This window comes from Anas platyrhynchos, chromosome 5 (genome assembly GCF_047663525.1).
Source record: "Anas platyrhynchos isolate ZD024472 breed Pekin duck chromosome 5, IASCAAS_PekinDuck_T2T, whole genome shotgun sequence".
Taxonomy (NCBI): Eukaryota; Metazoa; Chordata; class Aves; order Anseriformes; family Anatidae; genus Anas; species Anas platyrhynchos.
Window position 1 is genome coordinate 21,560,671 of NC_092591.1, and position 13,728 is coordinate 21,574,398.

Sequence of the window (13,728 nt, forward strand, 5' to 3'; positions counted from 1 at the left end):
AGAGATGCTTTAAATTCTACTTCATTGGTTGTGATAGATTTTCTGGCGTATGTTGCGTTCTTCTGTATCTTGGGAAAAAAATGAAAAAGATTTGAAGTAAGTGCTTCAAATTTCTGAAATGTTAAATGTCATCACCATCATCACCATCCTGAGGAAGAAAGGACCAGCTGATATATGCTAGGACTTGATACGACGTAAGTAAATCCTCATTGTATGGTATCCAGCAGTAAATCTGCTTGTGTTAAGCCCTTTACAGTTGTGCTTAGAATGTGAGCGTTACCTTAGACTCAGCTCTGGAATATTATTTAAGCATTACAGTCAAAGAAAACATGTGCTCCTTTGAAATGAAAATGGCTAGGAACACAAAACCAAGCTGGAATGTCTAAATATTGAAGTTTGGGAAGTTATGATGGTAGTGCCTGTATTCTTTAGAATACAGAGTGAAAAAAAGAAATTTTAAACAAAAAATCACAGCAAGTAATGCCCAACATGCATATAAAAAAGCATAGATACAGCAAGAATAATATATCAGTGGAACAGGATTCTGTAACTGTAGTGGAAGCAGAACATTTATGAGGCAATTGATGACACTAAAGCTGTTAGGTCAAAAAGTAATTTTGTTTACCTTGATTTTTGACCGTAAGAAGTTTGTTTGAAGGTATGTTGACTCTGCTCATATAGTAAATATAATGCATTTTGAGGGCTAGAAGTATCAAACAGTTAGTGTAGAAACAGTTTGATCCAGTAAGAAGAGACAAGTTGCAAGACTCAAAAATTACACAACACACCAATCCAGCTGTTTCCTGTTCAAACAAAAATCTTGGCCTAGCTTTCTGGCAGCTCAAGTTCAACAAGGCTGAGAGCTTGTCTGCGCAAGCAGTTTACACAGGTGCATATCTAGTTACATCAATGTAAAAAGATCTCCTTTCATGTGAAGAAATTCAGTATCTGCTTTCCTGTGAAGCACCATAGTTGACAAATTGTTCTAATGATGTTCCTTCTGACTGAATGAGGAATAATATTATACAGGAGAAAAGTTGTGTCAAATTAGTGTTTTGTGTGCACATATATATATATGTGTGTGTATGTACTGGTGCGTATTTCTGAAGGTCTGTCCAGTTCCTGATTGGATTGCTCTATGCCGTTCCCTAACTGACCGTTCTGTGTAAGAGTGTGACTTGTACTGCTCTGACTGCTGTATTTGTATTCAAGTGCTTGATAGCTTGTTTTTTATTTATTTTTTTTTTACGTCTTCAAATGCATGTACTTTCACAGTTGAAGTACTCAGCAAGAACATCAATTACTTTTCTAGATAATACTTGTCCACTATGGTCCATATGTTTCAAAATGGTCCCAGTTTGGGATGCTCTGTTCTTGCTCTGTTATTGTAATGTTTTATTCTAATCTTTCAGTGGCTGAATATATAAAACTTTGCTAGAAAATAGGTGTTAAAAACAGCTCATGTAGTTGCAACTGAACATCCCCGTGCTGTTGCATCTCAATATATAAAGCATAGGAAGTAAGAGGAAGGTGAGAGTTTCTTTAACTGTGACATTTCATAGAGCCAAAACTCGCACCCTTTTTAACCAGGTGACATGGAGCATTTGTTTCTTCTGAGCCCCAGTTCAGCAAAGTATATATATGGCTGGCTGATGTATGAATGCTTTCATTGAAGTAGATTGCTATAACTTAATTATTTCTCATTAATGACCACTAGCCTATAAAATAGTACTCTTTATCCCTAAGGCCTTGAATATGATTTCTTGGGTGTTAGGGCCTGCTCAGTAAGTCCTTGGTTCAATAGACAACAGGTGATGTTAATTGTTGTAAACTTTTTGTCTACAGTTCCCGGGGTCCTGTTTTAATAAGCATCGTATACGTACAGAGAATTGTGTGTATTAAGTCGATCTTTAATGCATTTTCTTTGCATCTAAATAGAATGTATGTATAAAGCACATTCAGGAAATAGGTGGGCAGAAAGCCTGTGTTTTAGACTGTGGGCAGATGATTGAAAGCAGCCAGGTTATCATGGTTGAGGGAGTTATTTCTTGACACTTGAGCCATGAATGCCAACTATAGTTTTAGAAAAGCCAGACAAGAAAGGAAATCTATCAGAAATCCATGTTTGGTGTGGAGAAATGGTGACTGTGGAGATACTTTGAGGTTCTTTCTCATCAAGTAGCAAGAGCTAGGGATGTGTGTTTTAATGTATTTTTCATTTGCTCATTTTTTGAAGGGAGGCAAACATTACCTTTTGTTAAAATAATTCAAATGAGGCCTAATAGGTTCTAACTAAATAGATTTTATTTTGCCCTCAATGGAAATTGCCCTTTTTGGATGTGATGTGTTTACAGTTACCCAAACAAAGATTCAGAAAATAACTGGTATTCCTCTTTCAGATATAGGTGAGTAAAATCATTGCTTCTGCAATGCCAACAGTTAACAGAGAGAAAAGAGCAATTTTATGAAGATTTTTCAGGGAAATATTGGGCATATAGTTTTAATGTCTTCCTCTGCTTAGGTAATATGTTGGACTGCATGACCTGACTGTTATCTTATACTATGTGGTAGAGATGGAACCTATATGTAATATGTGCTGGTCTTTGATACAGGGCTTTTTAGGAGCTAGGAGACTGATGCTTTGGGTGACATCACTGTACTCTTGGTTTTGCATCTTCAATTTCTTTCATGTTTTTTTTTTTTTTTTTTCCCCCTAGAATTTCTGTTATACACAAATTTATGAGAGAGTTTGTATTGTTGTAACACAAACTCTTAGATATATTCTAGACAGTATCTATGTTCTCATTACACATATGTTTACTCTGTTGTTATATGTGCACTCATGAATAATCTTATAATATTTAGCTTGTGAGGAGTCGGGAACATTTTCTATGTACTTTTCCATGCCCACTCCAAGAATATAACCTCACTTCTTTTCTTACCTCATTGGAAGATAAAGCCTCTGAATGTTTTCACCTGCCTTTTTGTGAAAACTGTTCTATGGTACAAAAGATGGCTTTATTGAAAATAGCATACTGTGCATGATAATAGGAATATTCAACTGCGTGTATGTTCTCTGTGAAAACAACTGCAAACCATTTTCATCTACTTTGGAATTAGTGACACACTAATGTCAGTGTCCATGTAGTTCCAGTACCAGCCGGTATAGTGATCCGCTATAAGTCTTTAAGACTTTATAAGTCTAAATCTATAAGATCCACATTTTACTGGCAAAATGTCAGCATTTTTTTTAAACAGTTGTATTTTAATAGTGTACTAGATTTCCATCAAACTTGTTTGTGTGTGCATTGCTATTTTCCCTTTATATATTTCCTCATACATATTTTCCTGAACAGTCTTGCTTGTTATTTTTAGCACATTTTCAAAACTAATCAGTCTTTTCCAGACACTGCTCTATATTTTTCATCCTCACGTACTACAGTTGTTTTTCCTACAGTATGTTTTCTCACTCTTTCTGCCCATGGTTTATTGTTGTAATCAAAGGCAAGACTTCTGTATGATGCTGAAAACTAAAATCATTTGTACCCCAGACATCATTCAATGAATGAACGTTAAACATTTCACTAGGGTGAACTGTGTGTTTTCTTCGAAAGATTACATGAATAAAAGTTAGCTTTTCAGTACTCCAAGTGATACTGGTTTTATACAAATAAGTAAATACACAATATGTAAATGTTGGTTTTACATGCTCGTTCATTTAGTGAACATAACCATTCTTTTACAGTCTTCTGAGACAGTAATAACTCTTGAAGAGTCTTTGTAGCTCATTTTCAGCTAGGCTTAAGAAAAGAAAATTACTTTCACATTCTTGCAAACAGGAGCTGCTTCTGGCTCTCAATTTCTTCCATTGGTCTAAGAAAATGTTTCCAAATTAGTGAAGCCAGTTCAGGATTTTTTCTTTGGATGTTGCTAGAATAAATCCAGATTATTACAGTCATTTTTACCTGTTAGGGAGGAAGAGAACAGGAAAAAGTGTAAGGATTCTTAGCTTAATCTAACCAGAAACGAGGAGAAAACAAACAAACAAACCCACACATTCAAAAAGATAATATGTGAGCAAAGTAAAAATTCTTGTCTGAATGGTCAGGTGGGCTCAGCTAAACACTTAAATGTACGTTTTCTCAAATTCCTTAAAATACTATGTCCAGTCAGGACATAGTGCCAGAGTACATTATCTTGATTTTACTAGCTCAATATTTTTCTTAAAGATACTTTAAAACGGAAAACTGAATGTTAAAATATATACAAGTTCTATGTTTCCTGTATTTTGTGCTGAATTAAAACTGACACAAGTTTATTTTACTTGCATTTTATTTCTGTCTGACGTTAGCCATTGTTTTATTAATAACGAGATGACGTTAGTTGTTCTTCAGAGCTATTTCTGGACAGCAGAATAATGCTATGGAATTTATATTTTAGTTTTCTAAATAAATGCCTAAAAGATAACTAAAACAGTTGCTAACATGACATAAACTCCAAAGTATGCTAGATTTAGAGATACAGATCATCAAAAAGGGAAGGCAAACTTTGGGATACATGAGTAAAATCAACAATATTGAAGGTCTAACAGTACTATTTAAAAAAACATTGGAGTAAGTATTTTTTTAAAGTTCTTTCTTTCTTAGTTTCTAGGATGTTTCTATTACTTTTCTTCAGAACAAATTTCAAAGTGAGTTAGTTTGATAAGTGGGTCCAGAGGTCCAGTTCCTTTTAAGTGACATTTTAACAAAATCATTCCACATCATACAAACTGCAAAAAAAAAAATTAAAAAAGAAATCATGTTTTTTTACCATATGTTGCATTTATATTCTTTACTTTCTAACCACAACTTGTATTTTATTTGTAGGAGCGAATTATGTCCTTAGAAATGGTAAGTTTCTTAAATTCTTTTTCAAACCAATCACAATGAGATTACTGATTATCAAAAATGTGATTTTTATGTACTTTTCTTTTTTTTTAAAAAAAAAGGTGCCATCTGCGTTTTTAACTGTAATTTTAAGAAAATGAAGACGCATAGTAATTTTATATTGCACCTTCCAATGGAGGCTTCGCTACAGTGTTTTCACTGCTTTATGAGCAATAGCTATATCAAATGAAATGTAAGGTTGTATTTTTCTGTATAGTTCAGTCCACATCCCTAGGAAGAGAAATGTGGTAGATTTGAGCCATACTGAGGATGTTTTTCTTCAACATAGTTGAGAAATTAAACTATTTGCCAAATAGTTGAGGTATATGTGATAGATATAATCACTCCAGTGACTTGTGTGTACATTTCACTGGATGTGCAGACAGAGTCAGTGCCCACATTACCACTGGAACCAAAAGCATGGAGGAATATCATTTTAAGATAATGAATTTGAAGGACAAAAGCCTTAATGTATGTACGTGCCATGAATGCAGCTGGATCGATTATCCGCATGACTCAAGCTAGGAAGTCTACCAGGTGGACTAGATGGGATGGGTCTGCTTTTTTTTTTCTTTTATAGACAGCTCCAATAAGACATCATATAATAGTATATATAAGAACTATAGTTTCTTTTTATTGGAAACTCAGAAAATTTCACGTAAAGATACCAGTACTGAGACAATGTAAGTCTGCAAAGAGACTTCTAAAATTTGCTTGTGCTAATTATTTCATCCTCCCTGATAACTGTTGTCTTTGAAAACTGCTTTGGATTTCAAAAATGTATTTGAAATGTATTGAATATGGTAAAAACAAACAAACAAACAAACAACAACAAACAAACAACTTGCATTCACACATAAGAGGCCCTTTGTAAATCAGAGTGCAGTGTTGGAACTCCTGCCTTGTTGGAATAGGGAATTAATGCTCAAAGTCAGAGGCCTGGCACTTTGCATAGTGCTGTGTGAATGTAAATTGTTGCCAGGACATTAGTTCTGTTCAGAAGCATCTCTTAATCATGGTTTGCTTACATGACAACTAGTCAGGCATGTATCCACTGCCATCCATTTCTCACGAACCATGAGTCAAGCTGCCTGCAAATGCCATGCGCTTTCTGCTCCTAAAGCCCAGTTTTGGCACAGGCAGAGGGTAATTGCTTGCAAATAACAAAATTTCATGCAAATCCAATGTGTGTTCAGTGATGATGTTTGTTTCTATTTTTTTCTGAAGTCTTTCTTCTTTTTTTATACTTTTAATCTCCTCTATTTAGTACTAAATCTTCCTGATATTTTTGTTTGTTTGTTTCAAGTTATTGTTCAGATAGAAGAGGTAGAGGATTATTATCAGTAAAATATCATTTTCATATTGCAAACTGAGAGGTAACATCTGAGAGCAGGTTTTTAATACTAGATCCTAGAACTTGAAGTCAATCAATTCTTTCATTATTGCTGACATAGGATGATGTGCAATGTTAAACACTGAGACTTCAGGCAAGAAACATATGGTTGTCCCTAAGGCTGTTGAATGCTCCCAAGGCACTGATTTTACTTTTGCTGTAAAGTTCCTTTATTATGCCAGGCAAATCACTTGTGATTTAAAAATCTGAACAACTCACTTGTTCAGATTTTTAAAGTACTGTTCCATTCATTGCATTTAAATATTACATAGCTATTAATGAGTAATTTTCCTGATTACTGTAGTAATCAGTTATGTAGTCTGATATTTTGCAAGAATTAGTATGATTTCTCTACAGGTAAAGTGTAATTTAGTAAAGTGTATCTTCTTGGGTGTAGCTTCATTCTTACATATAGAATTTAGTCCTATTTTATTTACATATAAAGCTGTATGATTTTACTGGAAAAAAAGTCTGTATTGTGTTCTCAGGTGTAGCTGCAATGGGAAATGTATCTACTCCTCATAGTTAACACACTGCTACTGTGTGGTGCTTTTGACTTCAGTGGGTTTCTACATCAGAGTCTTGTGGGAATATGTGAGAATAAACTGCAAGTCCGATTCTTCTGCGTAGTAGTACTAAAAACACTGGGAAATTGAATTTGAAACCAAGCAGTTATTCCAGTGAACATATGCATTATGTATTTGATCAGTAAGACAGCTTGCATTTTTGGTAGAGAACCCAAAACTGAGGATACCACTTGCATAAACTATTTGGATCAGACTTTTATGGACATTATTCAGCTTTTTATTACAAAGTCATAAATTTAGGGTAACTCCAGTAATGTTCTAAGTATTCTTCAATATTGTTTTTTTAATATAAATTTCCTTTTCAGTATGAACAGTTGTGTGTTTTGGTTTAACTTATGTTTTATATTCATGAAAATAAGGTTTTGAATACCAGTAAAGCAACTTTGTTTGGACACACTCAGCAATGTGAAAGCTACCAGATTCTTCTACTGTAGTAGCAGGCTCATCGTTGCATCAGTTTTCTGATTTATCACCCATTTTAAAGGAAGAGCAGGAAGGCTGGCTGTCCCCAATGCATTTCCAAAGAGATTATGGACTGCCTGACTCTCTTCACACTAGGGCTCTCTTTCTTTTTTCTTTTCTCTCTCTCTCTCAATGTGCCTTCCATCAATAAGCACACTGTACAATTTGCTCTTGGAACTATTTCATGGTTGTCACACTTTGCATGCATGGATGTTTAAGACATTTTAAATCTAAGAGTTAATACTTTCTTCTGTTCTCGGTTTGCTTCTGTTGTGTCTTGCCAAGACTACCATTACATCAAAGGCCTTCTGGTCCTCCTAGGACACAGCAGCACTTTGATCTTATACAAACGCCTGGGAGAGGAGCAGCATTCTGAGATCCTCCATCCTGCCTGCCTCTCCCTTTCCTTTCCTTTCATCAGTGAGCCAGTGTGTCACTTCCTTTTGCTGGGGGTAGAGAATGTTCCCAAAGTTCCCCAATTCCTTCTCCTACTCACTTCCACCAAGTAACTTTTGCTGCCTGATAGCACTCATAGCCAGGTGTTTTTTTTTTTTTTTTTTTTTTTTTTTCTCCTGGCACTCACCTTCCTCTTCTTCCTTGCTGCTGTCTGCAGCAGCAGTGTACTGCAGCAGCAGTGTAGTGTCTGCAGTGAGAAAGCATTTCTTGATGTCCAGATGAAACCCCCAGTGTTTCAGTTTATGCCCATTGCCTCTTGTCCTATCACTGAACACCACTGAAGAGAGCCTGATTTTGTCTTCTTTACATACTCCCATCAGGTATTTATACACATTGATGGGATTCCTTCTGATCCTTCTCTTCTCCAGCCTGAACAATCCCAGTTCTCTCGGCTCAGTCCTTTAAACAAGGTTAGTTGCTCTTCGTTGGACTCTCTTCAGTATGTCCATGTCTCTTTTGTTCTGGGAAGCCCAAAACTGGACCCAGCACTGCAGATGTGTCTTAACAGCCCTCAGTATAGGGGAAGGATCAACGCCTTTATTTAAGAGGTGTGTGAACATGGCACTAAACGACATTGTTTAGTGATGGGACTGAATAGGTCAGGTGATGGTTGAATTTGCTGATTTTGAAGGTCTTCTCCAACCTAAGTGACTCCCATTCCATCTCATCCTTTGACCTGCTGGCAATGCTCCTCCTAACACAACCCTTAGATTCTCTAGGCAGAAAGCTCCTTTTGGTATTGTGAAGATAGTATAACATGTTCAACAAGTTGCAAATATTGAACATTTTTGCCAGATTTTGATAAGCCAAAATAATCCTGGTTTTCTGATAGAGAAAGTAGAAATCTCAGTATAAATCTTTATTACAAGAGACTATATTTTTTAGATATCGTAAGTTATTTCTTAGTTTACCTAGAAATATTAATACACAGTGGTCATCACTAAAGATTTTTTTTAATGTAGTGTGAATATATATGCATATAAGTGTAATTTTAAAGAGGAATCCTGTTTCTTCCACTTAAAAATATTGACCTTTTCGTCGAGGGAGGGTGCATCTATGAATTCTTTCACAGAATATAGGATGCTTATAGTGTGATAAGATAAAGATACATGTGCTATAGCATGCATTTTCTCAATTTATCACAAAAGTTAAAGATGTTTGACAACAAATTGTCTTGTTTACTAGAATGTTTCTAATGCTCTGCAAAGTCCTTCATTTTAGATTTAAATTTTATATTCTGTCAAATTATAACCATAGAAACACCGAAATTAGAACTATTAATGCTACTATAGTGGTTTTTACTTTTTCAACGTCATGCAGGTTTTGGTTATAGTGGGGAAATCTATAAGTTAAATTCCTATTTTTTTTCCTACTCTGACACTAATTTGTTCTGAAACCTTGGTTAAATCACTTCTCTTTGCATTCAAATTTTTTTCAGCTATAAATGTAAACAATATTTTTTGTTCATGGAGACTGTGAATTAATTTTGGTAATGTTTTCTGAAAGGCTTAATGAAATACTGTTAGTGTACAAAAAAAAAGTTAATGTAAATTACATATAAAGATTTTGAGCCTGAAAAGCTTCAGAAATTTGATGTTAGCATTATGAATGACAAGGAAGTCTTTATACTTTTTACAAATCTGTGCCCACTAACTTTGTATTATGCGCTCTGCCTCATATGTTATATTTCTTTTAATATCCTGTGATTATTTCTGGATATCTTTGATCAAAATCTTAGTAAATGATAAAGAACAGATTCTTAAAATTTAGTTCTGTGTACCCCAGTAGCACTAAGAGCTCTAGCTGATGATTTACAGAGAGCTGTCTTGCCAGAAGACTTTACTACCTCCTCCACATTTCCAGCTCAAACAACAAAAAGTTGTTTGATGCATATGTGCATCAACTGAAAAATTGTGAAATACTTATCTAATATTTTTCCATATAAACAATTCTGTAGTTACTATGGGGATGGGATGTTAAGTGATAACGTTGTGAGAAAAGAGACGGTCCATGTCACTGAATTTTAAGTATCCATGAAACTCTATTAATTAAAATGTTCTCCACCCTATGGGTTCTCCACCCATTCAGACTCATCTGGAGCCTGAATTAAAAGTTCAGTTAGTTTGACATTTGCAATGCTTTGTTAACAAAGGTTTACTGTTTTTCATTAGTACAAGTGCAATAGTTGCTTAAAAAAATCTTACTAGCTTGAACGTCAATGAAACAATATTGTTTAATAAAAGTCAATTGAACTTGTATATTGTATAACTCAGATTTATATGTATTGTTTATTTCATAAATGTAAATTGATTTCTTAATGTGATGAAATCATCAAAACAATGCTATAATTGAGAAGCGGTGTAAGCGGAATATAATGATATACAATATTTATATTGTTTTCTCTTAAAGTTTCCTCCATATGGAAGATGTACTAGGTCCCAGAATGTCCCATTGAGAGTGGAATTTGCCTGGTATATGAAGGTCAACAAAGAAACTCAGGCCTCTTAAATAGAACCGCTCACTGTTAAAAGAAGAGCTTATCATACATCAATCTAGTTCTGGAGATGGAAGCTGACAATGCATAGTTCTGCAGAGATTAACAAGGAAAGCAAAGATACCTTTAAAAATGCTGGATACATCCTATTCTTGCTATTTAGGTATTCAACATGCTAAGTCAATTTAAAAATGTCATCATAGGTCACCTTTAAGATTACATCCTTCATCTGAATTATGTGTAACTCCCTGATGAAATGCATTGCAGTCAGTTAAAATTATAGTTGCATTTAATCTTTTTATGGATATTCTTTGGAGATTAGCTAATGGTTACTTAAGTCAGCTCTAATTTTCAAAAATGTCTGTGCTATACAGATAGCCATTTGTTTTTACCTACCTCAGAAAAGAGCACCATATGTGAAAGTCAGTGAAGTTTGGTTTCTGTTTTATGTGTTTTCAGTCTATTGAATATAAAGACAAAATTTAAGAGAACTATACACAAACCTGCTTTGATTTCTGTGAATTTAGCATTGAAGCTTCAAGACTAAAAAATGTGTATGTGATCTCGATTTAGATCTGTCCCTTGAGATAGTGTGAAACTGTCTATCAACAAGAATACATCAATATAGGAGGATTAACTGTTCAGATGCAGTCTGAACATCAAAGTGTTCATATGAAGTCGTTGAAAATGAGTAATTTGTTTTATCATTCTCAGAAAACATAGAACACCCTTTTTCAAAGTAAATCGTCTTTATTTTAAAAACATGAAGATTAATAGCACTCACTCTATGGAGGAGTCTGCTGTTAAGTAAAATACTATGAATACAGCTTTACTCAGTACGATTGGTGTTTCTTCCTCTTATCAGTTCCATCAGTACCTTCTGTTCCCTGTTAAATAACGAGCAGACAGATGCGATTGCTCTCTTTAGGATTATTTGTATGCATTATGGCATATAGCTTTCCTGTTTCTTGGAAAAAAGTTAACAGTACTTAAATGCCCTCTGTGTCAGGTGCTTCCAACATCCTTTTTCACATTTTATCTTGTGTGTCTAAATCCATCTCTCTTAATAGAATAGAGTGTAGTCATTAATGATACAAGCGTGGCATTTGATCCATGTTGTAGAGGTTGCTGTGCATTTCACTAAATTACCAGACCAATTTCTGTGGGGCAGCTAAAAGCTTTTCCATCATCTTTCCCTCACATTTTTCAACATACTATTTTCCTTCCTTCTTCTTTATTGACGTTTCCCTAGGGAACTTTTGCTTTTTATTTTTTTTTGTACATCACCACAATTTTCTTGGTTGGTTTTATGAAAAGAGAATACATTTCTGTCTCTGAATATACTAGTGTATATTGTCCTATTCAAATCACTTCACAAACTGCTCAGAAAACTTAAGACAATTTTAGAATGTAATAGCAACCAAATTACAACAATGACCCAAATATAAAGCTTAAGGAAGAGTGTATGTTACAGGATAGGCAAATGTTTTGTTTCCTATTCATTCATTTGGTCAGATTCCAGCCATTCAAAGCTCAGAGACTTCCGGATGGAGATGTAGTTTCTATGCATTTGGAATCCTTTCCTGAGGTTTCTCATTCATGAACTGACCCGAATTCTGCTTAAACCGTGTGACTTGTGATTTTAAGCAAATTGGTCATTTCTCCCCTCAGGCATCTGTTGTCTTTTCTGAAGAGTCCTGCTTCATTGAATGATTGTATTTAGTCATTCCTCATGTGAAAGAAGCATTCCATGGCTTTGGTTGATCTTCTTGCCCTTCTCTGAGCTTTCCCCATTCTAACTGTTCCTCTTCATATGAGCTTCCCACTGCTGCACTCAGTAGGCAAGATGCAAACTTGCTGTGGAGTCATACTTCTGAGTAGTTGTGTTCTCTGGCTTGGTTTTTTCCTTTCCTAATTATGTCCTGTGTGAGGACATTTTCTAATTTTTATTGAGCACTGAATTAGCAGATTCTTGGAACTGCATGTTGTTTACCTCATGATCTCATTCCTGCTCAGTAATTGTTAGCTCAGAAACCGTCATTTTGTGTGTGAAGTTAGGATTACATTTCATGAAGCCAAAAAAACTATCAGAAATCCAAGAAGCCTATATCAACCCTTATCCACATGCTTTTTGATAAGACGCAGAAACTAAGGACTGAGTATGCATATAACCCAAAGGTTGGTCTTCTGCTTTCAAGAACATTCAATAACGTAACAATAGCTTTAAACGACACAAGCTAAGGCACAGCTAAAATTTTTCACAAGTAGTATGTGACATAGATAGGATATGTTTAGGAGATACTTGGAGATTAGAAATGATGAGCACCTTCCTTCATTTACAGTGTGTGTTGATATGAGGTCTTGTCACTGGAATTTACAGAAAGAATTGGCAAATGGGATGGCTTAAGGTGTGGGCATACACTTAGGACCTGAGTTCCTTTTATGATGAGAACAGATTACAGGTCTTTTTTAAAAAAAAAATAAATCTTTGTAGTTGGAAAACTGCTATAACTTGAATATACTTTATAGCATCATGAGAAGCCACGATGTTAAATTTGTCTTGTGTCCCCTACAACTTTATTTCAATTCTTTATGACATCTCAAATGTCTGTTTTCCAGCAGTTCACTCCTTCAGCAAATGTGTTAGGTAATATATACCATAAGCTTAAAGTAGTTATAGTTTAATTTGGTGCTGGACCAAGAAAAGAGGTGGTGTTTTGTTACAATTCTTGTATTGTTTCCTGTGAGGAAGGAGTTTATTTCTGAAGGGGTGGGAGAGTTTTTGCTCTTCAGAATCAAAAACTTGATGGGCATGTATCTGTATGATAGCAGGATGACTGCTGAATGTTGTGAATCAATATTTTGACCCACATATAGTTAAGTTTGCATTTAATGAGACCAGATGTAGATTTGATTGCTTAGAGTCTATTGTCTCTCATATATTTCTCAGCCTTAGAAGCATGCATGCAGACCAGGGGCTACTCAGGAAAGAAGCAGCAAACATTACAATTCATCATAAATTAATGTAGTGGAAAATCAATGCTTTGATGAACATAAGGCCACTGTAAATGAAGCATGAAATATGAATGACTACTGCTTTACTGTGGTAAACGTGAAATGGTTGATACTTAGAAGAGGGAAACATTAGTGAGTGATAGATACCTCTAGGCAATTGTATTTTGAAGTTGAGAAGTATAGTAACATTTGGAAAAAAAAAATGTATTTTATAGCTATAAAAAATTCTATGCTATAATCTGTGAAAAACACTGTAAACACTATATGTAGGCCTCCTGCCTGACTGCACGCTGGAAATATGAAGAAGAATCCATTTTATACATTCATTATTAATGTATATCTGCAAGTTCTATAATTCTTTTCTGGTAAACAACCATATATGTTACAGGAAAA

At 34.8% G+C, this 13,728-nt stretch overlaps 1 protein-coding gene across 6 annotated transcripts in view; it reads left to right on the forward strand.

Moving 5' to 3' along the window:
* CEP128 (centrosomal protein 128) overlaps positions 1–13,728 on the forward strand; it is a 117,846-nt gene that overhangs the window by 85,343 nt on the left and 18,775 nt on the right. For all 6 annotated transcript variants that reach the window (XM_027459567.3, XM_038179444.2, XM_072038398.1 and 3 more), the window contains one exon: positions 4,869–4,892. In XM_027459567.3, the coding sequence (XP_027315368.2) occupies positions 4,869–4,892 (24 nt within the window). The remainder of the gene's footprint in view (positions 1–4,868; positions 4,893–13,728) is intronic.